The sequence below is a fragment of the Asterias amurensis genome, chromosome 9, assembly GCF_032118995.1.
Source record: "Asterias amurensis chromosome 9, ASM3211899v1".
Taxonomy (NCBI): domain Eukaryota; kingdom Metazoa; phylum Echinodermata; class Asteroidea; order Forcipulatida; family Asteriidae; genus Asterias; species Asterias amurensis.
The window spans coordinates 12,108,045-12,135,243 of record NC_092656.1 but is presented as its reverse complement, the minus strand read 5'-3'; the positions used below and the strand labels follow the sequence as shown (position 1 = coordinate 12,135,243).

Sequence of the window (27,199 nt, the reverse complement as noted above, 5' to 3'; positions counted from 1 at the left end):
TCACTTTGAATTACCACTCGGAGCTGATGCTGTACCAATCATTATCCCCGTTCCAGTTGTTCCCGCTACTTCATTCGGGCGATACACGGCAATGACCTAGGGATAGAGGTTGTGGGCGTTACCTGATGCAAGTTTCCGTTAGTCCTGAGCGACTAGCGAATTTAGTGACTGCTTAGTCGAGTCGCGACTACCCGTCCGGTGAACCAATTGAAAACCAGTGACACAAAGCATCTCGAGAATTAAAATTGAGTCGCCCAGGCCTACTTTAACTAATGACTCAATGATTATAACGTCCACACCAGTACTAACAATCCATATAACTATAGTTTAGTGTAGTACATAGTTGCATTATATGAAATTATGGTGGCCCTGAAGGTACATCGCACAATTCAAATGCGCATCCGTATGCGATCAATCTTGTGATATTTATCACGAATCAAATTAATGTGCATTGTACTTAAGCCCTGCTCATACCTCCTGTTCAGTTCCTGTGAAACATTAGCTGCGGAAACAACCATATGGCGTCAAAATTCAGATCGCATTCGCATTCGCAATTAGTACGAACCGAGCTTTATGCGAACACTTCGTCATGACTTATTGTGTACTTGTTTTGGATACCTTTGAAACAACTTTATGCATCTCAAAATAACAGCACGATCAAGTATAATATTTGGTAAATGGTATCTGCACTTACCTTTGGAAAGAACAGCATACAGAGTGAAGCTGTTATGCAGAAAAGCAGAAAAACGGACACGAGGGCAAAGGTCACGCCGATGGATGACACTGTAAGGAACGATAACGGCACAGCAACGACACAGCAGATGACGGTGTTGTAGATTGACAGACCTACGTAATAACTGTCATTCAGACCAGGTACATTGATGTTTCTGAAAACGGTGAATACAAGTATAAAACCATTTTTTTTTGTAATATCCATTAAAAAGTTTGTTGCCCCAACTAAGGTTTGTCGTTGTTTCTATTTGGGTAGAAGGCGATGACATCAGCTTCGGTGTAAAGGGTCTGGGTACTTTTTTGTAGGACAAAAACATTATGTCCACAGATTTAAATTAAACTTACACAGTTTTAAGATAATGAAGATAGAAAACAAGCTTCCCTGAAAACATGACTTGCTGAGGTGATGTAGTTTTTGATACATGAGTGAAACAATGTCTCGAAAATAATTTTCGTCTCACTGATCATGAGGCGAAAATTATTTTAGCATGGAAAAACGTATTTTCATGACATTGTTTTACTTATTTTCTCAAAAACGACAGCACCTCAGCAAGGAATATTTTAAAGTACACTTTATATCTTCAAACGGTGTTGGTTTAATGTAAGTCTGTGGACATTGCGTTTTGTGTTACAAAAAGGAACCCGAATCATTTAACGTCGTTCCCTAATGTCTAACACTTCCATTTTATACTTCGATAACTACCCCGAGAGAAAAACAACAAGACTTTTTCTCTGAAATCTTCTTCGGGATCTGCAAATATTGCCAAAAAGGCCAAATTGATATTTCTGCCCGAGATATAATTAGATTATAACAAAATAAACGTAAGTGATTTGGGAGGCATGTCGTGACCGTTGCTTCGTCCTTCAGATGGGACGTAAAGCCGTTGGTCCCGTTTGTTGTGTAACGCATGTAAAATAATCCAGTGTACCTATCGACAAGAGAAGTTGTTCGCCCAGTGTTCCAAGCTGGATTGGCAGCATTTTGCGCAAAAGCGCCTTGTAAATTATCACATTTACATGGTGCTATGTAAAAAGAGTAGATCTCAGTCATAGTTCAAACGTAGTCCAACATACCTTGCATAACTGTATGTTAAAGCGTGATATAAACCTACAAACTACCAAAATTACCTTGTAGACCAAGCAAGAAATGCACCAAATACCACAATAAATGTCTTGTAGATGAGTATAGCCATGGTCCAAACAGTGCTGTTGTCGGACGTACAGTTGACGTAAAGCAAGACGTGCTTTTCATTTTTGGAAAGATGTTCTTGCGTCTGGAGGAAAAACACCATCGAAACAAACAAACAATCAAGAAAAAGAACATATGTATAAGCACTTTTTTTATATCGTAAAACCTGAAACTACTGAACCCCTTCAGGGACAAGTGAACAGTTATTGAAAATGTGAACAAATTTCGAAATACTACTTGGTTCCCTCGAAATCATTTCGTTCCCTCGAAAATTGTTTCTCTCACACGAAATGTACTATTTGTTTCCGTCTATTTAACAATTATATTTAAAGAAATGATATTTCGGGGGAATCTGATCGTATGCGGATTAGACGTGTTGTTCGTTGATGTAGCAGCAAGAACTGCCGTTGATGTTACTTCTAATGTTTAATAATATAGTCTTTAAGAATGACCGACTGAAATAAAATATATAATATTATAGTCACCAACAAGTCACTATAATTGTTTATTTACCTGCACAACTGGTTCTCGTCTGTCTTCAGTACGCATTGGGTTAGCTACCTGCCATGGGATGAGGATTGCTAAGTCAACCAAAAGTAGCACAGCGATGACAGCAAACAGATGTCGATCTTTTATTACCTAAGACAAAATAAAACACGAGATACCATTGCGGTTATTTGTTTTATGAGTTAACCATAACTTCAACCCAATGCAGTTTACTACAGAAAGTGTAATGGAATTAAATGCACCAATTGTCATTATTCTTGCTTGCAAGTCTTTTCACTTGTTGTATCCAAACATAATATATGCCCCCCCAAAAAAAACCTGTGACAATTGGGGCTCAATTGGTCATCGATTTTCCAATAGAATAATGGAAAGAAAACAAAACACCCTTGTTGCAATATTTTGTGTGCTTTCTGGTGCATAATAAAAAGGCTTCAGCTGAAGTATTGTATTATCCAAAACTTCTTTACTTCAGAAGGAACCGTTTCTCACAATGTGTTATACTTTCAACAGCTCTCCATTGCTCGTTACCAAGTCAGTTTTTATGCTAACAATTATTTTGAGCAATTACCAATAATGTCCATTTATTTTAATATGTATACCTTTCTCTTCGTCTTGTTAGCGATGACGATGCTATACACACGCCACATCTTGGTAAACATCCCGCCAAAGGCTAATGTAAAACCCAGTGAGATGATCCAAGAACGAAACTGGCACAGAAAGTTTGTTAATAGGAAACACGAATCAATCAACTTACAGGGAAACACAAACGTACGTGTGAGGTTTTTCCAGGTAGATAGTGTAAATATGTAGCCTCAAAAGGAACGTCGAAAATTGTATGTTCACTTTACTGTTTACGATTTCTGCACCTTATCGCGAAAATTCACGTAAATATTTTGTCACCCCAACAACACTTCGAGCGCACACTCGTAAAAACTAGCAGTCAAAGAAAACAGCGTATATAAAGTACATGATTTTGTTCAGTCTCCTACATGCTTCGTAGTTTCACAGTGTTTTTACTTGTTTTCTTGCTGTAGAAACTACGTGCTTGGAACAAACAAAAATACAGAATAATGTTTTTTGATGTTTTGTGCTCTGACTTAAATACACTGGACACTATTATACAAATATTGACTGCTTCGAGTGCTATGGTTAAAACTATGACTCCCGAGGTGATCCACGGAGCGTTCTATTTTCCCGAGGCGAAGCCGAGGGAAAATAGAACGCTCCGGGGATCACCGAGGGAGTCATAGTTTTTAACCATTGCACGAGTAAAAGCAGTCAATATTTGTTTTATAACACCCCAAACATTTCTAAAACCTGTATTATTATTATTAAGTTACAGACCTGAATGCTACAATCCACGGACGACGCGAACACAGATTGCAAACACTTTTACCTACTGTGTTGCATGTAGTGTCGGACAATCCGAAATGGTTACAGACTATTAATTTATGATCCTCGTACACGCAACGGACGTCTGGGTACTGCACGCCGTGTGCTAGTCTGTCGGACTAGCGCACGGCGCCATGTGCTAGTCTTCGGACTAGCGCATGGCAAACCGACGCTCTATCACACGGCCGTCGTGTAGCAAAACTAAGACATGTCATGTGACGCGCTCTAAACCAATGAGCAGGCAGAATCTTTGCAAGGGGTGTTATAATAGTAATTGTCAAAGACTAGTCTTCACAGTTGGTGTATCTCAACAAATGCATAAAATAACTAACCTGTGAAAATTTGAGCTCAATCGGTTGTCGAAGTTGCGAGATATTAATGAAAGAAAAAACACCCTTGTCGCACCATGGTCACAGGAAGTTTTGAGCTTTCAGATGCTTGATTTCGAGACCTCAAATTCTAAATCTGAGGTCTCGACATCAAATTCGTGGAAAATTACTTCTTTCTCGAAAACTATGTTATTTCAGAGGGAGCTGTTTCTCACATTGTTTTATACTACCAACCTCTCCCCGTTACTCGTAATCAAGAAAGGTTTTATGCTAATAATTCTATTTCATAACGTTCGTACAAGTCTTCAGAGGGATCGCATTCCTTCCTACGTGATGGCATGCGGATCACACAATACATTCAAAGGTTGTATTGTTATTCAAATAAGTCCATGGGGCGGTGCCCGTATATAAAGGCCCGGAAACAAGTGCCTGAGCCATCTTTTCCTCGTGTGTAACAGCACTGCGGACATCGAAATGGAAAATTCGATTGATTTAGAGCTCCCGTCAGACATTGAGTCTGAGTTTCAGTGCGGCCAAGCCGCTGGTGATGAAGATACTACACAAAATGTAAGCTTAGAAGCGAAGCTCCAGGCAAATTCAACAGGAATACATAAGCTTTCCCTCTCCATCGCCAGCATGCAAAACATGCTGACGAACATGGTAAAAGACCAACAGTCGGCTGCAATCCCAGTCGACAATATGTTTGACGTTGATGATTTCGTTGGGCAACAGCAGGGTAACTGTTATGACCCAAACCAAAATTTCGAGCTGACCAGTAACGTGGCAGCCAGTTCTCCTTCCAAACAGGATGATAATTTTGATTTATTGTCTTGCGAAGACATTTATGAGACTTCTGAAGCCAAAGGCGCAGAAAATTTCTCAAATTTGGCCGACAGAGCAACCAAAGCGGTAACACTACCGATCAAAAACGAAATATATACAAAGATCGCAGGATGCGACACCGGCTAATGCGCCGGCTGTATATGAATTGAGTATGAAGCGACGGGATGATTTGAAACCCTGCCTTAACCCTATGTATAAGGGCTTGTGCTCAAGGAGCACACCTGTGTCTAATGAACTATTTGGACAAGATCTAAATTCATCGATGAAACAGGTTGCCGAGGCTTTTAAAGCCGGTAGAAAGCTGACTTATTCAGAAAATAACAAAAGTACTCAAAACCGTCGGTTTGAGCCTTACTCCCAAAGAACCCGTGGATTTCGCCAGGGTTTCACGACAGGGGTAACCCCTGGAAACAGAACTCAACCGCGGTATACGCAACCCTACTACCCAAGTGGCAACCGCCGAGGCGGGAGAAATGATAGTGGGAAGTTTTCCCACCATAAACCTACAGCAACAGCTACAAGTGGGCAATTTACTGAAACAAAAAACTGGTATGTAAAACATGACTCCACTGCAATTTCGGCTTATGCCGGGCAGTTTACCTACTGTTTCTCAGATTACCTACGACGGGTGGATTCTAAACACCATATCAGGCTGCAAAATTGATTTCATTGCACGCCCTGTACAATCGGTCAAACCAAAAAGAATAATGTTTTCTGATGAGGAAATTCAGACTGTAAATCAGGAGATAAAAGAACTACTTCAAAAGGGTGCAATTCAGCCCACTAAAAGGTCTAGCTGTCGGTTCGTATCGAACATTTTCCTCATTCCTAAAAAATCTGGTGGACTGAGACCGGTTATAAATCTGAAAGATTTGAATACTTTTGTAAGATATGAACATTTTAAAATGGAAAATATAAAACTATTTGAGGAAATTATTCAATCCAATGACTTCCTTACTTCCATTGACCTGAAAGATGCGTACTTCGCAATTCCAATGAGTGAGATTGATCAATCTTGTCTGTGCTTTTCATGGGAGAATCAGTTCAATAGATAAACTTGTTTACCTTTCGGGCTGAGCTCAGCCCCTCGAATTTTCACAAAGGTGATGAAACCTGTCATTGCAGCAGCAAGAAGTAAAGGAATTCGGTTGGTAATTTTTATTGACGATATTCTGATCACGGCTTCATCGGAGAATGAAAGCAATGAACAAACAACCTTTGTGGTACAGTGATTGGAATATTTGGGATTCCAGATAAACAAGGGAAAATCCTGATTGAAACCGCAGACCCATTCAACGTACCTGGGCGTTGAGATCGATTCCAAAACAATGACGATCAATGTTCCAAAGTCGAAAATACACAATTGAAATCGGAGGGAACACAAATTCTGGAAAAGGAAGTCTTGACTTTACGGAATCTCGCAAAATTCATAGGCATGATTATTGCCACATTTGATGTTTTTCCAAGAGGAAAATTGATTTTTCGAAAACTCCAATCTGCCAAATCGAATACCCTAAAAAATGAGTATGGCAATCATGATGCAAATATTGCAGTAAACCAAACTATAAGAGAAGAGACTACATGGTGGTTGGATATTCCATGCGATGATGTAAAATCGTCAATTAAAAAACCATACATTACTATTGTTATCTGTACAGATGCCAGTAATACCGGCTGGGAGTGCAGTCTCCGAAACGGACAACTCTTACACACAGGGTACGTGGTCCAAAACCCAACAACAGTTGCATATCAATATGTTAGAGTTATTGGCAGCTCAAAATGCATTGCTAACTCTCTGTGAAACTCTCAATAATGTTCATGTTCTGATCAAATCAGACAAGAGCACAGCGGTGTCTTATAATTCGAGAATGGGGGGGGGGGGAAACTGTTGGTCCCTTAAATGACCTCGCATCAAAAATCTTCCTTTGGTGTATCGAAAGAAATATTACTCTATCCGCAACCCATATCGCAGGAGTAGATAATACCACTGCAGATTACCTTTCTCGTAAGAAATTGAATAAAGAATTGAGTCTCAACTCACGTATATTCTGGGATGTTGTAAACTTGTTGATTTGTTTGCATCTTATATTAATAATAAGATAGATTGCTATGTGTCATGGAAATCAGACTCTAACGCATGGGTCATTGACGCTTTCTCAATGCAGTGGTTTGGTATAAAACCTTACATTTTTCCACCTTTCTGTTTGCTCTATAGAAATTTAGACAAAATATCACGACGGCAAACTCCTGTTTGCCTTCTCATCGCCCCTCTATGGAAGGCCCAACCGTGGTTTCCACAGTTGCTACAGATCGTAATTGCAAACCCAATCAAACTACCAGAGTTTTGTCTGATGCATCAACCACTACTGCCGGTTCCAAACCTGCACCTGGTCGCTTGGGTCATATCAGGGAATGTTGGAAAACAAAAGGCATTTCGGCAGAAGCTTCCAACCTCATCGCAAACTCATGGCGGTCAAGTACAAAGCTGCAATATGAATCAGCTTGGGAAAGCTGGACTAGTTGGTGTAGTGGACAACAAGTTAATCCATTATCTCCCACTGTAGCTGACTTAGTAAATTTCTTAGCCAAGGCTCATTCAAACGGAAAATCATATTCCACGTTAAACAATTACAGATCAGCTCTGTCTTCAGCCCTACCTAGAACTGAGGGACATGTAGCGGGACAACACCCTCTAATAGTACGTTTAATGAGGGGAGTATTTAATACAACACCCCCGAAACCGAGATACTCAAAAACATGGAAAGTTTCAATTGTTTTAGATTATTTAAAATCATTGCCAGTTAACAATGAACTTTCTTTATTAGTTTTAAGTCAGAAACTTTTAACTCTAATAGCTCTTGTATCAGCTCAAAGAACCCAAACGCTGGCTAGTATAGATACTATAGTCACTTGAATATATCACTCCCGTGTTATTTCCGTTTTGGATTAATTGAAAACGAACTGCGCAAAAAGAGGATTGGGACATAACAAAATAGTTATACCAAAATTTGATGAGAACCCAAAGTTATGTGTTCTCCGCACATTGAACGATTACTTGGATCGTACTGAGTCGCTTAGAACAGTTAGTGAAGAAACTAAAACTGTTCATATCAACCAAGAAGCCACATAAAAAAGTAACCACTGGAACATTGGCTCGATGGATGAAAGCCGTTTTATGTGCAGCGGGAATAGATCCCTCTGTTTATACACTGCTCATAGTTTTCGCAGTGCAGCTACATCGGCAGCTTTTGCGCATCGGGTAAAGCTCCAAGAAATTCTGAAAACAGCCGACTGGTCAAATGCAAGTACATTTGCTAAGTTTTATAATAAGCCAACCGAGGAAGTATCCTTCGGTAAAGTAGTGCTTAGTTCTAGTACATGTATGTGATACTTTGTTATATGTAAAATATAATAAATAAAGAGTTCCTCATACGGTTTGTTGACCTGGTTTTTCATTTTTTGACCATCACAGATTATTTATCTACTTTGAACATGCAATCCCTCTGAAGACTTGTACGAATGTTATGAAATAGAATTAAAAAATTATATGAAAGAATGAAATATAATTGTAATTCTATGAATAATAATGAAGTACAAATCGAAGAGGGTCCCGCCCGCTGCTGGGTTTTGAACCCTCCCAATACTGTTTGGTCAAAAAACTATACGACCTCAGAAAAGATGGCTCAGGACTTGTGTCCGGGCCTTTATATACGGGCATCGCCCCATGGACTTATTTGAATAACAATACAACCTTTGAATGTATTGTGTGATCCGCATGCCATCACGTAGGAAGGAATGCAATCCGTCTTCGACTTGTACTTCATTATTATTCATAGAATTACAATTATATTTCATTCTTTCAATCAAATAATTTTTTAATTATTTTGAGTAATTACCAATAGTGTCCACTGCCTTTAACAAGCAATAAAGTAACGAAGGTAAGTGCTATTGTTCGTGCTAAAACAGTGACACTATTCCAAATGCGCTATTCGTAACAAAATATTTCGTTTTTGTTTTTAACAGTTTTGGTGTGCGTGCAATACAATGCTAACTGGAACCTTCGTGTCAGTTCGTGATCGCGAACACTATTTTGACTAGTTCGTGTACGTAGGTTCACTCATTCATTTCATTCAAACTTATATTTATTTACATACTTCATGTTAACAGAGTACAAACAATGTTGTAATGCATATCGTTACAAAAAAGTACTGTCAAGCCCATGAAACTTTGAAACTTTATGAAATTTTAAGACTTGTACTTCATGTACGTTTTTTTCTTATACCGGTATTTACCGGAGTGTAATAATGTTGGTTGGTTAACTCACCACACAAATTGATACCAGTGTGTCCTTACCCACCATAGAGTTGTCAATGCCTAGGAGCACCACACTGAGGTATGCAAATATAAAGCCACAAGCAATTAGATTATTCACTTGTGGACTTGACATCTTGACTTGTCTGTGATAAAAAAAATAAAAATAAAAGTGTAGTTAGAGAAAACAAATAAACATGAGTTAAAGGAACACGTTGACTTGGATCGGACGAGTTGGTCTATTAAAAGCGTTTGAAACCGTTGTTTTATGAAATGCATATGGTAAGAAAAATGTTTTAAAAGTAGAATATAATGATCCACACAAGTATCACTCGAAATTGCACGGTTTTCCTTTTACGTCGCGAACTATCACGGTCGGTCATTTATGGGAGTCAAAATTTTGACACCCATAAATGGCCGACCGTGTTAGTCGACAGGGTAAGAAGAAAACCACGCAATTTCGAGGCATATTTGTGTAGATCATTGTATTCTACTTTTACAATATCTTTCTAACCATATATATTTTACAACAAACGGTTACAGAACGCTTTTCAAAGACCAACTCGACCGATCCAAGGCAACGTGTGCCTTTAATGTTTATCTAATATATATATGTTAATTCGAATCCGAATATTTTTTTTTCTTATTTAGCGGGGGGGGGGGGGTGGGATTGCTTCTTTTATATTATTTCTTTTTTTTCTTTTAGAGAGAGAGAGAAAGAGAGGCAAGGCCGGACCACCACTTCAAGATGAGGGTTGCACCTAACTAGTTTTGGATATCAGCCCAAATCAACTGTCGCCAGGGGCCAATGCCACATACGTCTCCTTGGACGAAATCAGGATTACTGTCTTTACAGTACGTCAGGATAGGCATTATCAACTATTCATCTTAAATTGTGGAGGTAGTGCTATAGCTTTCTGTTGTATCGGACAGGTTTCTGATGGATGATACCATAGCATAAATCCATATGAACTCTAAAGGGGGGGGGGGGGTAACCCCGTTTCAGCCCCAGGAGTAGGTGGCTATACGGCCCCTGGACAAATAGTTGATTGTAGCCTACACCTTGAAGTGGCCTTCAGGCCTTGTGTGTCTGGCGACATGCACAAAAAGGAAAATAATTTTAAAAATCTGGCTGGTGAGCAGTTTGAAAATATGGAAATAATCATCAGGGTTACCTTCAGGGTTACCTTCAACAAGACAGAATGCAAGGGACCTCGTATCACTTTATTGTTCATTGGCTGCAAAGGCTGTTATAAAAAATGTCATAACAACTAAACACAATAATAAACTGAATGTGCAATTTTTGTGTGACCACAAAGCTTAATATTAGTTTAAGACTTTGCTGCATTTAGTAAAATATATAATTGCAAAAAAAAAAGACAAACCAAAGATGCTAACTTGTGTTTACGTTTCCAGATGTTGAACCCGAGGAACAAAACAGCAAGGACCATTCCAAGGACAGCTAATACAGACATTACAATCAGGGTGGGAAGGGGCGTGGCTTGAAGGTCAAAGATAACAACTGTAATGTCGGAATCATGTGGGGGGTTTCCATCTATAGGGATGACGACAACAAATAACATAAGAGTATGCAACCAAACAAGACTATTATTCCTTTTCTGTAACTACAACATCCAAGTATAATAAAATCTTGTGGCTCGGTAATGAAATGATAACTTTGCAAAATGACTGCTGAGCCTAAATAGGCTTGATTCAGTTGAAACACAGCAAGAATATACAAGTACAAGACGAAGGCTGTGTGTAGTTTGCATCAGACTTTCATTAATCTAAATAGTGGTTGATTGTGTATGTATTTACAAGTAACGCTACTAAACATGTTTATTGATCCAGAAATCATCTCAGTGTATTATCCCAAAACGATAGAGCACCATCCATATTTACAATTATAGCATTCATCAGTTTATTGTACAACGATAAACAAAAGCACTTACCACTGTAGTACCAAATATCTTCGGCAGGGATAGACCACTTAATCTCATTTGCAACACTGTCAAACGTGCCAATGTGAGTTTCTGAGCCCGCTTTGAAGTTCAAAAATAAATCGAATTCACTTGATCAGTTACGTGTTTCAATAATAAACTGCGCCAATAAAGTATCTAAACACTTACAAATAGTCAGATTTATCGGAACCTGAAGTAGTAAGCCAAAGAATAATTATTCATTTCTATTCACCGTTAATTTCTGCACATTTTGACACATCTTGTGTTGCGCTACGATGTTGTTTGGTGGATTTATGGACACTTGAGTGGCTTAAGGTCGAATTTCAAAAGTTGCAAAAGCCCCTATTCACCCCAATTCCAGAAGGGAACTTACACAAGCATCACACACAGACAAAATCAAGACAAAAGACACAAACTCGTTTCGTTTACTTGACCATGAAATTTATGGCCGTATCTTTAACTCTAAAACTGCTGATATCATGTCCTCAATACTTGGTGTGTCCTCCATCACTGTCCTGAACGGCAAGGAGTCGTCTTCTCATACTCCCAACGAGACATCTGATCTGTCCCTGGTCAATCCCCTGCCATTTCCTGATCAGGATGCGTCGCAATCCCTCGAGAGTGGTGTCAGGCTTGATGGACTTGTTCACTTTCTTCTGCTGCAGAAGTCACACTCGGGCGGCCACTCCTTGGCAGGTCGTCCACATTTCCCTGAGCTTGGTAGCCATTCCACCATTTTACTGACCGTCGCTGGTGACGTTCCAACTTGATGAGCTGCAGCTCGAATCGACATACCGGCTTCTATCAAACCAACGATCCGTCCTCTTTCCTGTTTGGTCAGTTGAGCCATCTTTCCTGTTATCTTGAAACACCTTTCCCTGTCTTACCATAATCAGGGATTCTGGCTCTTAACCCATTTTGTTGTATGCCTCCCATCTTTGACCCCTTTGCTTGGTTACTGACAATTATTGCTGATGTTCATCGCAACCGATTTATCCAAAACGCGACAAACAAATCATTTATAAAGGGCGGGCAAAAGAAACGCTGATCTTACTCGTCACAATACAACGATTTAGCTTGAATAGGGGCTTTTGCAACTTTTGAAATTCGACCTTAAGCCACTCAAGTGCCCATGAATCCACCAAACAACATCGTAGCGCAACATAAGATGTGTCAAAATGTGCAGAAATTAACGGTGAATAGAAATGAATAATTATTTTTTGGCATACTATTTCAGGTTCCGATATATCTGACCATTTGTAAGTGTTTAGATACTTTATTGGCGCAGTTTATTACTTCGGCTGGCTTACAAATTCGAAAATGTTCATTATTTCAAACGTTTTATTTTTTGAATAAAGAATACTGTATGATAAAAAGGAACACGCCATGCCGTAAGATATCATGAGCAAGTATTTTAAATAGCTGATGTATTTGACGGTTTTAAAATAAATTTTAGGGTACGGCATAGGTAGGGTCATCGGTTGGCATAAGAAGTATGGGTCACTACGGATCTGTATAGACTATCGCCAACTCCAAAATCGAACTGTTTTTATGCCTATCCGCTCTCCACGTATATAATATGCGTTAGATGCATTAGGAGGCGCAAATACGTCCGCAAGTTAGAACAGCAAACACTTATCGTGGAAGAGTAAATGGGTTAACCCCGGTGTTTCTTATGCAGAAACCCTTGTTTAGAGGTTTCCTGGGACTTTTATTAAAAATAAAAAATATAGAGTGATGAACTTTACTTTATGAGGCATCATTAAGGAACATTTGCACATTAACTTACCAATGTTCTGCTCTATCAGCAGATTACCAATTCTGTATCCAGTTTCATGAAAACTCACATACCCCTTTAAAGACAAAGTAAAGATTAATGAGAATAATTATATTTTACGAATTATTTCAGTGTATCTGATCAAAGACTGAACAAAAACCATAAAATATAATTATTCTATAGACCAATCCAGTCGCGCAAGTGCTGGGCGCCGCCATGGGTGCCGCACGCCACTGCTGCGGTGTCTTTGAGCCAAATTTTGTGCACAAAGACATGATAAAATCGTTTTCCTTTTCACTTTTTATGGAAATTGGATTTCTTCCTCGACAATCTATGCAATTTCCCTGTCATGGCTACATGATATAACGATATACTACATTCTTGAAATTATTTGTTTAATTATAAGCACAAAGTAAAATTCTGAAATTCTGACAAAATGTAACGCATTGTAGAACTTTTATGCAGTTTACGTGTCTTTTTCCCCTAACTCACCTAAGACAATCAGCGTTTTCAAGATGATTGGGTTTTTGTTTAGTTGCAAATATTTGTGGTGAGTGATCTTCATTAGTATATCATGATGTCCTGGCAAGGAAATTGTGTAAGTCGTTGAGGAAAACATTTAATTTCCATAAAGAGTGAAAATTAACATGATTTCCTCATGTCTTTGTGCACAAAACTAGGCACATGTACACCGCAGCAGTGGCGCGCGGTGCTCAACACTTGTGCGCCCGGTGCGCGTCGGATCGGTCTATAAGAACAAACCCAGCGGGAAAATACGTTGAATTAACGTTCAAAAACAACGTCTCATGCCGACGTTGGAGTAACGTTGAATAATGATTGGATTTGTAAATTGAAATAACGTGGAACTCTGAGGTAGAAACAACATAGAAAACCGCTACGTTCTTTAAAAGGTAATTATTTATAATACCTTAATTCAGCGTCAAGTTTCTACGTTGTAATAACGTTGAACAACGGTTGGATTTGCAAATTGAAATAACGTAGAAATTCACTATGTTGGTTCAATGTTGTTTCAACGTCAAGTGTCGACGTTAAAATAATGTTAAATAGTGGTTGGATTTGAAGTTTAAATAACGTAGAAATGCTGATGTAGAAACAACGTGGAAATCACAATGTAGTTCTAAAAAAAATGGTCCTTTAATTAGTTAGTTCAATTAATTATCATCAGTGTCTGTTCTCAGTTATATAATTTACACGTTTCTGGTAATTTACACGATTCATAACGCAATACATAAATACACTCACTACAACCTATCTAGGCCAATGCATCTTTATACACTGCATGTATTGTATAGTAGACCAGGATCCCTAGATTTTCCAGTCATGGTTTACTCCTAAAACTGTTTAAATATTAATTCAAATGTTTAAATTACAAATGCTTAATTGTTTGGACTTTTGTTGTACATATTTTTTTTACATTCGAATTAAACATAAAAATACGGAAACTTCCCTCGGATAACCTACTTAAACCAAATTGTTATATTATCAAAGAGAAATCTCACACTTCTAGGCCCCACCCACACATTTTTGATACTATATCATTGTTAAACCAACGTTGGATCAATGTTGGCTCAACAATTAGCGTGATCGTCTAATGGTATTGATTATTTGGTTGTTCCACCAAAACGTCAACGTTAGCATTAACTCTCACAATCTACCGTGTTCCACAATCAAACTATTTTGTAACTATTCTGTAAAGACGGTTATATTTAATAAGTTGCCGCTTTATTGTCGTAGTATGAGACTAATAGTCCAATATAAGTTTCCCTTCGCATCTCGCCATTTGATGTAACCCAATCATAAACCAACATTGTTGTACACAGTCACAATTCCGACTCCTTAGGACAGTCAAACATACTATTAATTTTGGTAAAACACATACACCACCACTGCTGCAAGACATGTGCTTTAGAATGGCAAATGTGTTTGGTTCGACTCACACCAGTATTTTTGCCGGTTTTTTTTTCTTCACAGGACTCAGGAAAGTACAAGTTTTAGACAAATCTTTAGTGCTTCAGATCAATCGGTGTATGAATAAAACCATATATAAAACCGTGTCCTCAACTGCTTACCACTAAACTACCGTGAATACCAGCTAGCTAGAGGAAATTCGAATCTTTTACTTTATTATATCTAGCACGTTCGATATTGTTTATGTAAGCGGACCACTAAAAGCGTATAGAGTGCGCACTTCATATGGTGAGACGATCGTACGGAGCCCATATGAGGTACAGGTAAACATAATATTGAAAAAGTACGAAAGAAATAACAATTATTTCGATCCAATGTAATAATAAAGGTTTTCTCGGCAAACTTCGGCAGATGAGCAGCAAATTTAACCACCAAGCTATTCCATTTCGCGCGGAGTCGGATGCTACTGATTTCAATTCATGATTAGTCAAAATGTAACGTTGCGTCATTTGATTAAACAAAATAATCATTCAATTGAACAACTCATCAATGCAGCATTCAAATTCGCAGACGCTTCTTGAGGCGTGGAATTTGACTCCACTCAAACCGAAATTGAATGGCCGAATTCTGAATTTAAAACGCAGTAACAACTGCAGACGCAAAACAGCTTTAATTCGAACGCATGAAAATGAAATTGGCTGCTCATTTGCCGAAATTGACCGAGAAAACATATACTTCGTTACCTCAAAATACCATTTCGTTACAACAAAAAATCATTTCGTTCCCTCGAAATGTTATTTCGTTAACAAAATAGGTTGTTTCGGTCATGCATTAAAATGGCTCAATGTCAGTTTAGTGCAAAAGTAGGAAGGGGACAAACTTACTGACATTCCAGCAAACGTCTGGTTTAAAATACACTGGCCGACTACATTGGCGTATTCCTCGTCATGATACTCGTATGAATCAAGGCTCTTTGAAAGCAATGGTTCCGCCTTATCAAAGGCCAGTGCTAAAGCCCATACTGCATCGTAACTATTGGCTGCGTAAGTTGGATCGTTCACGGCGATGTTGTAACCAAGTTGGGCGGACATATCTTTCCGGAATTCTGCTGGTGTCTGAAAGTAATACCAATGGAATACAGGACATAGTGATATCCAAGCAACTACACTCTGTTATTTTGAATGTATTGTGAATGCAAATTATATCGTATGATGTCCCTGCTAACTGTTTATATACGTATCTATAGTATCTATATGCCTCTCATTGAAGTATGTAGACTAGTATCAGCCACAATATGGTTTATTTGTTTTGTTGAAGTTGCTAAGCACCGTTCATACTTCCTGCGAATGCAAATGCGCCACAAAAATTGGACTTCACAAAAGTTGCAACAATTGACTTGTGTTCTACTCCTGCCCATCAACGCTGCGAAATCAGCCCTGTGACGTATAAGCTTGCTTCGCATTCGTACGATGTATGAACCGGTGTGGCGGTTTCAGTCTTCCGCCGTGTTAAGTTTTCCGGGTGACGTAGCCGGACATTTCAGCACGTTGTTCGAACGGTTTTAGCTTTCCGGCGTGTTCAGTTTTCCGGGTGACGTAGCCAGACAAAAATACCGCCGCGAGTACCCTGGCGAGTACTGTAGTTCAGTGAAATAAAAAATAAATAACTAACTAAATAACTAAAATAAAAAACGGTAATAAATAAATAAACTAAACCAGAATAATAAAAAAAAATTATTCTGATTCTCTGACGCTCCTATAGGTATAACCACTGGTTAAATACAGGATAATTTGCTTGGTCTTCACACCAAATTCTCTCATACGAACCACGCGTTCGCCGCTCGTTGTACTCGTGGACGCCGCCATGACAGCTACCGGAGAGTAACACGGATGACTCACGGCACTAAAAATGGACCACTTTCGCTTGGGCGTCGCATGACGTAATGTTACCGTATTTGGTCATTCGGAAAACTGAACACGGCGGAAAGTTGAAACCGCCACACCGGGCTTTACTGTAGTTTTGTTGTTGGTGGTTCTGTTGCCGCTGTCGCTGTGGTGGTCGTTGCTTTGTTGTTGATAGCGTTGTTCTGTTTGTTTGTAGCTGCTGTTGTTGTTGCTGCTGCTAGCTGTGGCTGTCACTGCCAGTGTTGTTGCTGCTGCATAGCTTTTACTGTCTTGTAGTTTAATTGTTACTGCTTTTGCTGTGCTATTGCATCTAATATGTGCTGCTTCTGACACTTAAAAAAACAATTGTAATAGTTGGCCGTTTTCGGCAGGTGCCGAGTTCGTATTTGTACATGTATCTGGCGAGTTTGCTAGGTGCCGAGTTTGTGGGTGCTATGATTTTGCTAGGTGCCGAGTTTGCTAGGTGCCGAGTTTGTGGCTGCCGGGTTTGTGGGTTCCGAGGTTGTAAGGTGTCGATAAGACCGGAACCCGTGTTGCTTTCGTTTTTGTCTAGTTGAGGCATAATGAATGAACTGCAGAGAAATATGCTAAAGTAAATGAATGGAATCAACAGTGATAAAAACGTACCTGTCCACTTCGCCCCACATCTTTCTCTTGTCCATAGAAACTAAATGTAATCGCTAAGTACCCCTCAGACGCGGTCAAGAGTTCCTCAGTTGTGCAAGAGATCATCTCGTCTTCGACATATTGCCAACCGTCCTTGTAAGTACCCAATATCATCCAAACGTAATCCGGACCGTACATCCCCAATTTATAAGCCTGTGAGGAGCAAAATAAAAATAGGATGGAAGTAAGTATTTAGAACTAGACATTAAAATGAGGCTCGGCAACGAAACAAGTGGAAGTGTCCGTGGTCGAGCGTTTTAAAGAGCACCAAATTTAAACTATGGTGCTTCTGATAAGCACAGTGAGGGTTCGAGTACAAGTCGGGACACTTGTGTCATCAAGCAAGAAACATTGCTTCGTCTTTCAGATGGGACGTAAAACCGTTGGTACCGTGTTTTGTGTAACGCACGTAAAAGAACCCAGTACACTTAGAAGGGGTTCGCCCCGGTGTTCCTGGTTTGGTTGGCAGCATATTGCGCAACAGCACCTTGTAAACCACTACATGGTGCCATGTAAAAGGGGATCTTATCATTCCAACTTAGTATCACATACCTTTCAGGAAAGTACTGTATGTCAAAGCGACTGGAGCGTAAATGAGTGACGGATGTGAGTGCTATAATTATAAGATTCCCCTATTATTTGTTTGTTAATTATTAAGTGCCTTACACAAACAGTCGTAGTTTAAAAAAAATAAACCCAAGTGGAAAGCCTGTAACACTTCGTCTACTTCTTCTTTCTCTTGTATTCTTGTCAATAAAATTGGGAGCTGTGTGGGTTTTTTTAAGAACAATGTACGACGTGTTGTACGAAACAAAAATCGTTATGACGCACGTGAATCTGTAAAAGACGGACTATGCTTTGAAAAATTTGACATATTTCCTTAACAACAGCACCAATAATTATGTATAAGAGTTCTAAAAACTCACAGTGCAGAATACTTTCCGAACCTTCCCTTCGTAGAAACTGGTTGCTATGATTCTCACATCTATATCCTGCGGGAAATTTTCAAAAATATTATTAGCTAAGAAATTAGTTCACAGTGACTATCTTGTATAAAATAACTGCTTAGCCGGCTTTATAACCATCTGTCCTGATGTAAACTACAGGTGGCGCACTATATTTGGCACCCCGTCTCACAAAGTGCGTTTGTTACATGATTAACGATCACGGTACTTATAAGACGCACAGTAATGTAACGTTCTTTTTCAAATGTTTACTGTGAAAGTATAAACCTCAGCAACTAAAGAAGATAAAGAATTTTATGTAAACCTTGTTTTCAAAAATCTCAAAGTTCGAAACTATACCTTCAACCGTTTCAGGGCTTCTACCGGATCAGTGATGAATGTCTCTGAGCTTACTATAGAAAAATTACCCATTGCAGAGTCATCATGGAGTTGCTTTATCCTCTGAATATTGAAGAGAGAAACAATATAGTTTAATACAAGTAGGCCCGACTGCCATTACAGTAGTAGTATATCCTTTCAGTGATGGGTATTTAATAGCCAATTTGATTTGAATTTGTTAAACAATGTCCAAACGATTCCCACACCCCTCAATACAGTGAAATTACAAGATTTCAGTTGTGTTTGATAATTGAACGTTTGTAAACGCCTGCTACTTTAGAATCTTTATAGGAAGCCCGAGAAAAGGAAAACTTGCTTATCCGTCTGCAAGGTTTAGTAATCTTTTTGAACGGTTTAGCAATCAGTGTATGGCTTTCAGTAAGCTTTCAGTTCCTTCAGTTTAGTTATCAGTTGGCAGGCGTTAGTCGTCCGTTCGCACGTTTATATGATCCGTTCAGTAATCCGTTCGCACGTTAAGTGATGTGGTAAGACTAATAGAAATAGTCTTGTCCAATGTGGTACTACATATTGTAAAAGTCTCAGCGATTCATTAAAATCTGCACCTACTTTGCCAAATTTTTCAAAAAAAAAAAATTAAAAGCACAGTCTTTAATTCTTCGTTAAGAACGAAAAGCTATGATACATTTTCCGGATGATGTTTTGTCTTTGTACCCATACATTTACATGTTTTTTATGTAAGTCAGTGTTGTGATAGTCTATTGCTGTGTTTGTTTGTTTGTTCGGTTTTTTTTATTTGTCCGTAGGTACGGGAAGAAAAGCCTTGCTTCACCCTATGCCTAGATGTTGTCCTGTTTGTGATTATTTACTCAACTTCCGTGTAGATTGTTATTGTCTTTACTACATCTGTGGTTTGCCATTATTTATTCATTATCATGTATATTAACTTTAATGATGTACACAAATGTAACTTTATGGCAACATTGAAATAAATGTATTGAAATCAAAAATAACCAACTCTAATAGAGGGCACAAGGAGATAACCATTAGTCTCTCCAAATGGTTAATCGCATGGGCAAGACTTTGCAAAGTCGTTTGAGTTGATTACTAAAAAAAAAACAGCGCGATCGGATTATTACGTTAAGATTATTTTCGAATGGATTACTACGTCGTGCCAACGAATTATCTCACAATTCGAAAGGACTACAAGTCCATGCGAACAGATTACCTCTTTTAACCCCAACACTGTCTTTTCCCGCTCTTCGTTTTTACTCGTTTTCAGGTATGACGACGATTATATAAAAAGTCAAAGAATTTACCCCCTTATGTGGTTCTACTGCTTCGTTGAGGGTCGCAATCCTAGTCCAGCCGAACTGTCTGATGATTGCGGCTTGAGCTGAGCCAAATAATGATGCCGAGGTGAGGGTACGGTAGATGTGTGGATATCTATCTCGATTGGAGAAAACAGAGCTGGATCCACCGGGGGTAATCTGGTTATCAAGAATTTATCATTGTCAAACAAATTTAAACAAAAAATGTTATAACAATACCTTCTGGATAAATATTTGTCAAGTCATTAAGTTAATTTATTAGTTAGCAATTTTCATCGAAACGTCGAGTTAAACCAACGGTTGTTTTCAGAACCACCCCTACTCATTAGAGATAGTCATTCAATGGTGTTACCGCAAACCTTTCCATATCATCTTATACTTGTGGTTATTTTAATCCATCTTTGTCTGGTCTCAACTGTCGGTCTTAAATGTTGATCCGGGCAGGTATCCACATTCAAACCGGGGACCTATAACAAAAGGGACAATTGGTCCACGGTTGCTATCACAAAGGAAATCATTGTGGTCCTCGGTTGCTATCACAAAGAGTTGAACAAAGGAGGGTCCCCGATTGCAGGTGTTTACACACTTGGGTGATGTGCAATGTGTGTGATATCGACCTGTGGTTGCATGTTTAAAAGGGAAAAGTATAAAAGTATTTCTTATCTGCTTTTCCTACCATGCTGTCTCCATTTCCATCTGTTCTGTTACTAAGTTTCAATAATCCAATTTATTTTTGAATTAGTTACCTGTAATCATCGACATATATCTGTCGTTGCCCTGTGTCTGTAATAAATGTTGGTGTTGCATTGTTATGACGCCCATTGAAGGCAGGGAACATTTAAAAGTATTTAATCCAGGTACAATTTAATCCAATGAATGTTCTCGTATATCAACTGGTATCTTTGGGACTCCATAACAGTTGTCTTTCTTTTTACCAAACATTGTGTTTTAAATGCTATAAAATGTTTGAAATGTGTGAGAGTTAGTTGATCAAAATCGCCATTTAAGACGTTGATCAGATGCACGCTAGTGCTTCAGGATAAGTCGTATCCTGGCTAATTTTAAAACAACAAAATATACGCGTCATACCATTGGATGCAGGAATCGTGGAGTATTTCGTCAATTGATTCATAAAATGTAGCATTTTCAGGGACTCCATGTTTATTTATTTAATAAAATCATATTTTGTTTTTTACAAAAACAAAAATCAAAATTAGGAGTAGATGAATCCTTAACACCTACCTCGACAATACTCCATCTGCCGACTACCAGCGCCACTGTCGTAGCAATTTTAGATAACAGAGGTCCGAGTATTGCTACTTTGGTTGGGGGCTTGCCGAGGAGCTCAACGTACAGTCGATCCAACGCAACGGGTAAATCTCCCTGTATTTCAGTAGACAGTGGAACGACCTCGTTGAATTTTCAGAATGGCTCTAATTATAATGTGTGGTGGCCCCGAAAGACATTGAATCTCGCAAATTTGTGCGCAAACGTATGAAATGTCGTGGAGTTTATTGGGGATAATTATGTTCACGTACGTACGGATGCAATGTCATGAAATTTATCGCAATGTTTTCAGATAATTCAATGTCTGGAAATGTATAGCAAATGTGCGCAAACGTAAGCGATCAGCGAATATATTCTCAACATGTGTGGAGACGTTTGCGATGTCGTGAATTTAATCGCAAACATTTGCATTGACGTACGCAATGCCGTGCAGAAATAAATTGCAAATAGTGTGCGCAAACATTATGCAATGTCATGAACAAAATTACAAATACTATTGTCTTGATGATGTCGTGAATCTATACACTCAGATGTCTGCACATACATTTTGCAATGTCGTGCATTTTTGTCACAAATGTGCGCATATGTTTGCAATGTCGTAAAATTATTTGCAAATTCAAAATGTCACGACATTGCATATCTCTGCGCACTTATTGGCGAATCTGTTTAATATGACAATGCATTTGTCTGCACACGCTGTGACTTTTGTGCACCTGTGCTTGGTACCCAAGTTCATTAGTGCAAATTGGTGAAGATTTCCGAAAAGGGGCCTGTCCATTTACTGTTATCAGCCAAGCGGTATGTGACAAAGTATAAAACTGAAATACACAACGTAGCAAGCCTATTAGCATATTATGCGTACAAATTTGGACTATTTTCAGAACATTGCATACGAATGTGCAAAATTGTTGCGATTTTCAATGTGTAAATTTAGGGGAGTGGCTTAACTATTCCACATATTTTTCTATTTTTATTACCAATTTGCCTCCTATTTAATTTCAATTTTAAAATGTATGTAAAATTGTTTTGATTCAGCCTTTGTGCTGCGAGGACAGTTTTTTAATAAACCATTTTATCTATCTATCTATCTAGCCCTGGCGGCCTTACACTTTCGTATTGTACTACAGTGACGTCCTGGATACATCAGGGTCCATTTCTGGGGCGAAACATTTTCAAAGCTTCATAACTCAAATCTTACCTGCAAGAAGCCACTAATTTCAACAGATTCACATTCCATGGCAGCATATATTTTTCAGCGGTGGGTTTTGGTCGTCATATATTCGTCACAAATCCGTCATTTTTGTTTAATAATGCAGCTCCAAACGTTAAAGAATTCCAGTTTATGATCCTATTCTCAAAGTCTGCAGTCCATCCATAGATATATAATTAGGCCGTGTCCGAATTGGAGACTTTGGCTACAGCTACGGCTAGATCAGCGCGTCTGTCAGTGTTGAAGAATAGCAGACGCGCGCGCCCTAGCCGTAGCTGTAGCCGAAGTTGCCAATTCGGACACGGCCTTATAATAACTAGATCGGCCGCGCGTACATGTGCGCCATTGCCTGTGTAGAACAAGTTTTGGTTCGCCATGGACGCGGTAAAAATTTCACGTTCGAAAGGTAACGCGCGAAAATGAACACAGGAGATAGGCCTTTGACGCACTAAATGTCACGTGCTGACGGCACAAAGTGACGTGCTGACGGCAACGCACAGAAAATGTACAAGGGAGATAGGCAATGGCAGCCCCCATGCCAGAACCCGCGTATGTACGCGCGGCCGATCTAGTTGTTCTATTTTATATCTATGAGTCCATCATGTCTGCAGTGCGTACGCAAGACGCACGATGCGCATATATTGCGTTGCGTTTGCGTGTTAACGCTGTGCAGACAAGATACGGTCATAGATATAGAATAGAATAACTCTGTATCTATGGATACGGAGTCACCAAGAATTAAGCGCGTCTTGCATCTTACGTCTTCTTGCACGCGAATATACGCGAACGCACGGCAGCAGACAACACTGTGAAAATCGATCACAACGGGAATTTTTTAACGTTGGGAGCTGCAATATTTCACGAAAATTACGGATTTGTGAAGAATATAAAAAAAATATGACGACCAAAACCCATCGCAGAAAAATGTATGCCGCCATGGAATGTGAATCTGTTGAAATTAGTGGTTTGTTGCAGTTAAGATTTGAGTTATGAAGCTTTGAATATTTTTCCGCCCCAGAAACGGGCCTTAAAATAGTTAGGACTTTGTATCTGTGTACAGAGAAAGAATCATATATAGGGCTATCTATCTATCTATCTATCTTTTTATTTCATGACATTGCATACGTATGCGCACTTATGTATAATCGCACATACGTATGCGCACAAACTTGCAATAATTTTAAAGACATCGCATACGTATATATTAGCACTTATTTGCAATAATCTTCATGACATTACATACTGGGCACATGTTTGTAAATCGTTATTCGTACCACGAACTGACCTAACTCGTTCACTGTTTTAAAAAACGTGTTCAGAGAAAATCACTATTGAAGTTGCACTACTTTTAAACTGCTCTTTCGGAGTCTGCTTACCAACTTTATTGTATTATTTTATGACGAAAACAAAGCTGAATACTTTATTCATACAGAACTATCAATGTGTTTTATTCCCTAAAACTATTTTAATAAGTAATTAAATCCTAAACAGATGGGTCACTTTGTGAAAATGAAAATTCCATTTTTGCCTGCAGCGCGCTGTGTACAAACCAATGCGTAATAGAGACCTATCGAGATCGGTCACTTTGTGAAAATACTACGCTCCCCAGTAAGGTCACTTCGTGGTACGAACATGTGCATGCGCGCCATAATCGCGCGCGCTGTAGCGCATAGTTTAACCATTGGTAAAGCGACGTATCTAGATAGGTCACTTTGTGAAAAGACAAAATGGCAAGTCCAGCGATGCGAAGCGATTACCAAACTATTACATATTAGGCACTGAAACTTGCTGATAATGTTAACAGCATTGAGCTTGTCAATAATTTGTTTTAAAACAAATTTGCGAAAATGTGTGATTTTGTGTCAGTTAGGTCAGTTCGTGGTACGACCGACGCTCGTTAAAAGTTGTGTTATGTCCCTTAAGTGCCACCATGTTACGCTCGTTAAAAGTTGTGTTATGTCCCTTTAGTGCCACCATGTTACGCTCGTTAAAAGTTGTTTGTGTCCCTTTAGTGCCACCATGTTACGCTCGTTAAAAGTTGTGTTATGTCCCTTTAGTGCCACCATGTTACGCTCGTTAAAAATTGTGTTATGTCCCTTTAGTGCCACCATGTTATGCTCGTTAAAAGTTGTGTTATGTCCCTTTAGTGCCACCATGTTATGCTCGTTAAAAGTTGTGTTATGTCCCTTTAGTGCCACCATGTAACGCTCGTTAAAAGTTGTGTTATGTCCCTTTAGTGCCACCATGTAACGCTCGTTAAAAGTTGTGTTGTGTCCCTTTAGTGCCACCATATTACGCTCGTTAAAAGTTGTGTTATGTCCCTTTAGTGCCACCATGTTACGCTCGTTAAAAATTGTGTTATGTCCCTTTAGTGCCACCATGTAACGCTCGTTAAAAGTTGTGTTATGTCCCTTTAGTGCCACCATGTTACGCTCGTTAAAAATTGTGTTATGTCCCTTTAGTGCCACCATGTTACGCTCGTTAAAAGTTGTGTTATGTCCCTTTTGTGCCACCATGTTACGCTCGTAAAAAATTGTGTTATGTCCCTTTAGTGCCACCATGTTACGCTCGTTAAAAGTTGTGTTATGTCCCTTTAGTGCCACCATGTTACGCTCGTTAAAAGTTGTGTTATGTCCCTTTAGTGCCACCATGTTACGCTCGTTAAAAATTGTGTTATGTCCCTTTAGTGCCACCATGTAACGCTCGTTAAAAGTTGTGTTGTGTCCCTTTAGTGCCACCATATTACGCTCGTTAAAAGTTGTGTTATGTCCCTTTAGTGCCACCATGTAACGCTCGTTAAAAGTTGTGATATGTCCCTTTAGTGCCACCATGTTACGCTCGTTAAAAATTGTGTTATGTCCCTTTAGTGCCACCATGTTACGCTCGTTAAAAGTTGTGTTATGTCCCTTTAGTGCCACCATGTTACGCTCGTTAAAAGTTGTGTTATGTCCCTTTAGTGCCACCATGTAACGCTCGTTAAAAGTTGTGTTGTGTCCCTTTAGTGCCACCATATTACGCTCGTTAAAAGTTGTGTTATGTCCCTTTAGTGCCACCATGTTACGCTCGTTAAAAATTGTGTTATGTCCCTTTAGTGCCACCATGTAACGCTCGTTAAAAGTTGTGTTATGTCCCTTTAGTGCCACCATGTTACGCTCGTTAAAAATTGTGTTATGTCCCTTTAGTGCCACCATGTTACGCTCGTTAAAAGTTGTGTTATGTCCCTTTTGTGCCACCATGTTACGCTCGTAAAAAATTGTGTTATGTCCCTTTAGTGCCACCATGTTACGCTCGTTAAAAGTTGTGTTATGTCCCTTTAGTGCCACCATGTTATGCTCGTTAAAAGTTGTGTTATGTCCCTTTAGTGCCACCATGTTACGCTCGTTAAAAGTTGTGTTATGTCCCTTTGGTGCCCCCATGTTACGCTCGTTAAAATGGGGTGTATACATTAAAACAAAAATAATACTGCAGAAGTTGAACACAGTGCGCCATTTGTTGCCCAATATGAGTTTATGACAAACAAAAAATACGACAAAGCTGGTAGTATCTCTGCTGCTTCAGCACCTTACTTAAATATCAACTTGAACGAAATTACAAATTTTAACCTTTGTTATTTGTTGTAATTTTTATATTACGTCGTTTCTATTGTTAAGAGCAAAAGGGTCCTGAGATAACTTTAGGGTTAGCTTCAACGCAATAAAACAACATTACAAATATAATACAATTTCTTTGTGTGTAACAGTCATATAGACATAAATTGTGTTTTCAAGAATTGGTAATTTATAATCAAAGAGCGTTCTTTTTTCATTATTAGGGCTACCACATGTAACTGTTTCTTATTCATTATTGTAAGTTGTAGTTTTTTGTCCCAACAGTTTTTGAGCAATCTTGTTATCACCAAAGTTAGTTGAATGATCTTAAAATCTTCAAGTTTTCAACCAGCTTTTTGTGTTCTCTTTGTGATTGTGACATCAATAAAACAGGCTTACCTCAGTGTCTTCCATATGTAGGACGAGTTCATAGTCCGGTATTACATCACTTCTGTTGTTGATATCAGCAATAGCACGCTCAGCACCAAGGAGCGCCGGGTACCCATTGGAGCGACTCCACCCATCCTTGGGCGACAACGGCAGCAGTCCACCGATGTGTAGGGCCGACTTGTTCTTTGCGTTGACAAAGAACAAGCTTGTAAATATTAAAACGGTCGCTAAGAAATGTAACATGTTTTATTCTAGAATAATAGTATTCGTTTGAGCCGGAGGCCTAAAGAAACTCGGGTAGAGAATGTGGTAAGAAATTGTTTTAGATGTGGTTGCAAAACCACAGAAAACCCAAGTGATCAAGTAGGGACTGAAACACCAATCCACATAATGCAAAGCGTCGTCACTGGATTTTAACCGGTGTCCGCATGGATGAAAGGTAGGGAAGAAACCACTCTGCGCCAGTCTGTGTGACCGTTAATTACATCAAGACGCGTATACAGCGAGGTCTAATATCAAAATAGAATACTCCATGTGAAGGTGACTTTTGGTT

General features: G+C 39.0%; 1 protein-coding gene and 1 pseudogene across 1 annotated transcript in view; one reads left to right on the top strand and one right to left on the bottom strand.

Annotated features, from left to right (window-relative positions):
• Nucleotides 1-27,199, bottom strand: part of LOC139941823 (gamma-aminobutyric acid type B receptor subunit 2-like) — an 89,522-nt gene continuing 62,323 nt past the window's right edge. Inside the window, exons 10-17 of the mRNA XM_071938444.1 lie at nt 11,256-11,345; nt 10,702-10,858; nt 9,317-9,449; nt 3,028-3,135; nt 2,435-2,560; nt 1,861-2,006; nt 695-887; nt 1-96 (exon numbers count right to left, since the gene is read on the bottom strand). Of these exons, the coding sequence (XP_071794545.1) occupies nt 1-96; nt 695-887; nt 1,861-2,006; nt 2,435-2,560; nt 3,028-3,135; nt 9,317-9,449; nt 10,702-10,858; nt 11,256-11,345 (1,049 nt within the window). The remainder of the gene's footprint in view (nt 97-694; nt 888-1,860; nt 2,007-2,434; nt 2,561-3,027; nt 3,136-9,316; nt 9,450-10,701; nt 10,859-11,255; nt 11,346-27,199) is intronic.
• On the top strand, nt 4,624-7,556 carry LOC139941749 (uncharacterized; annotated as a pseudogene).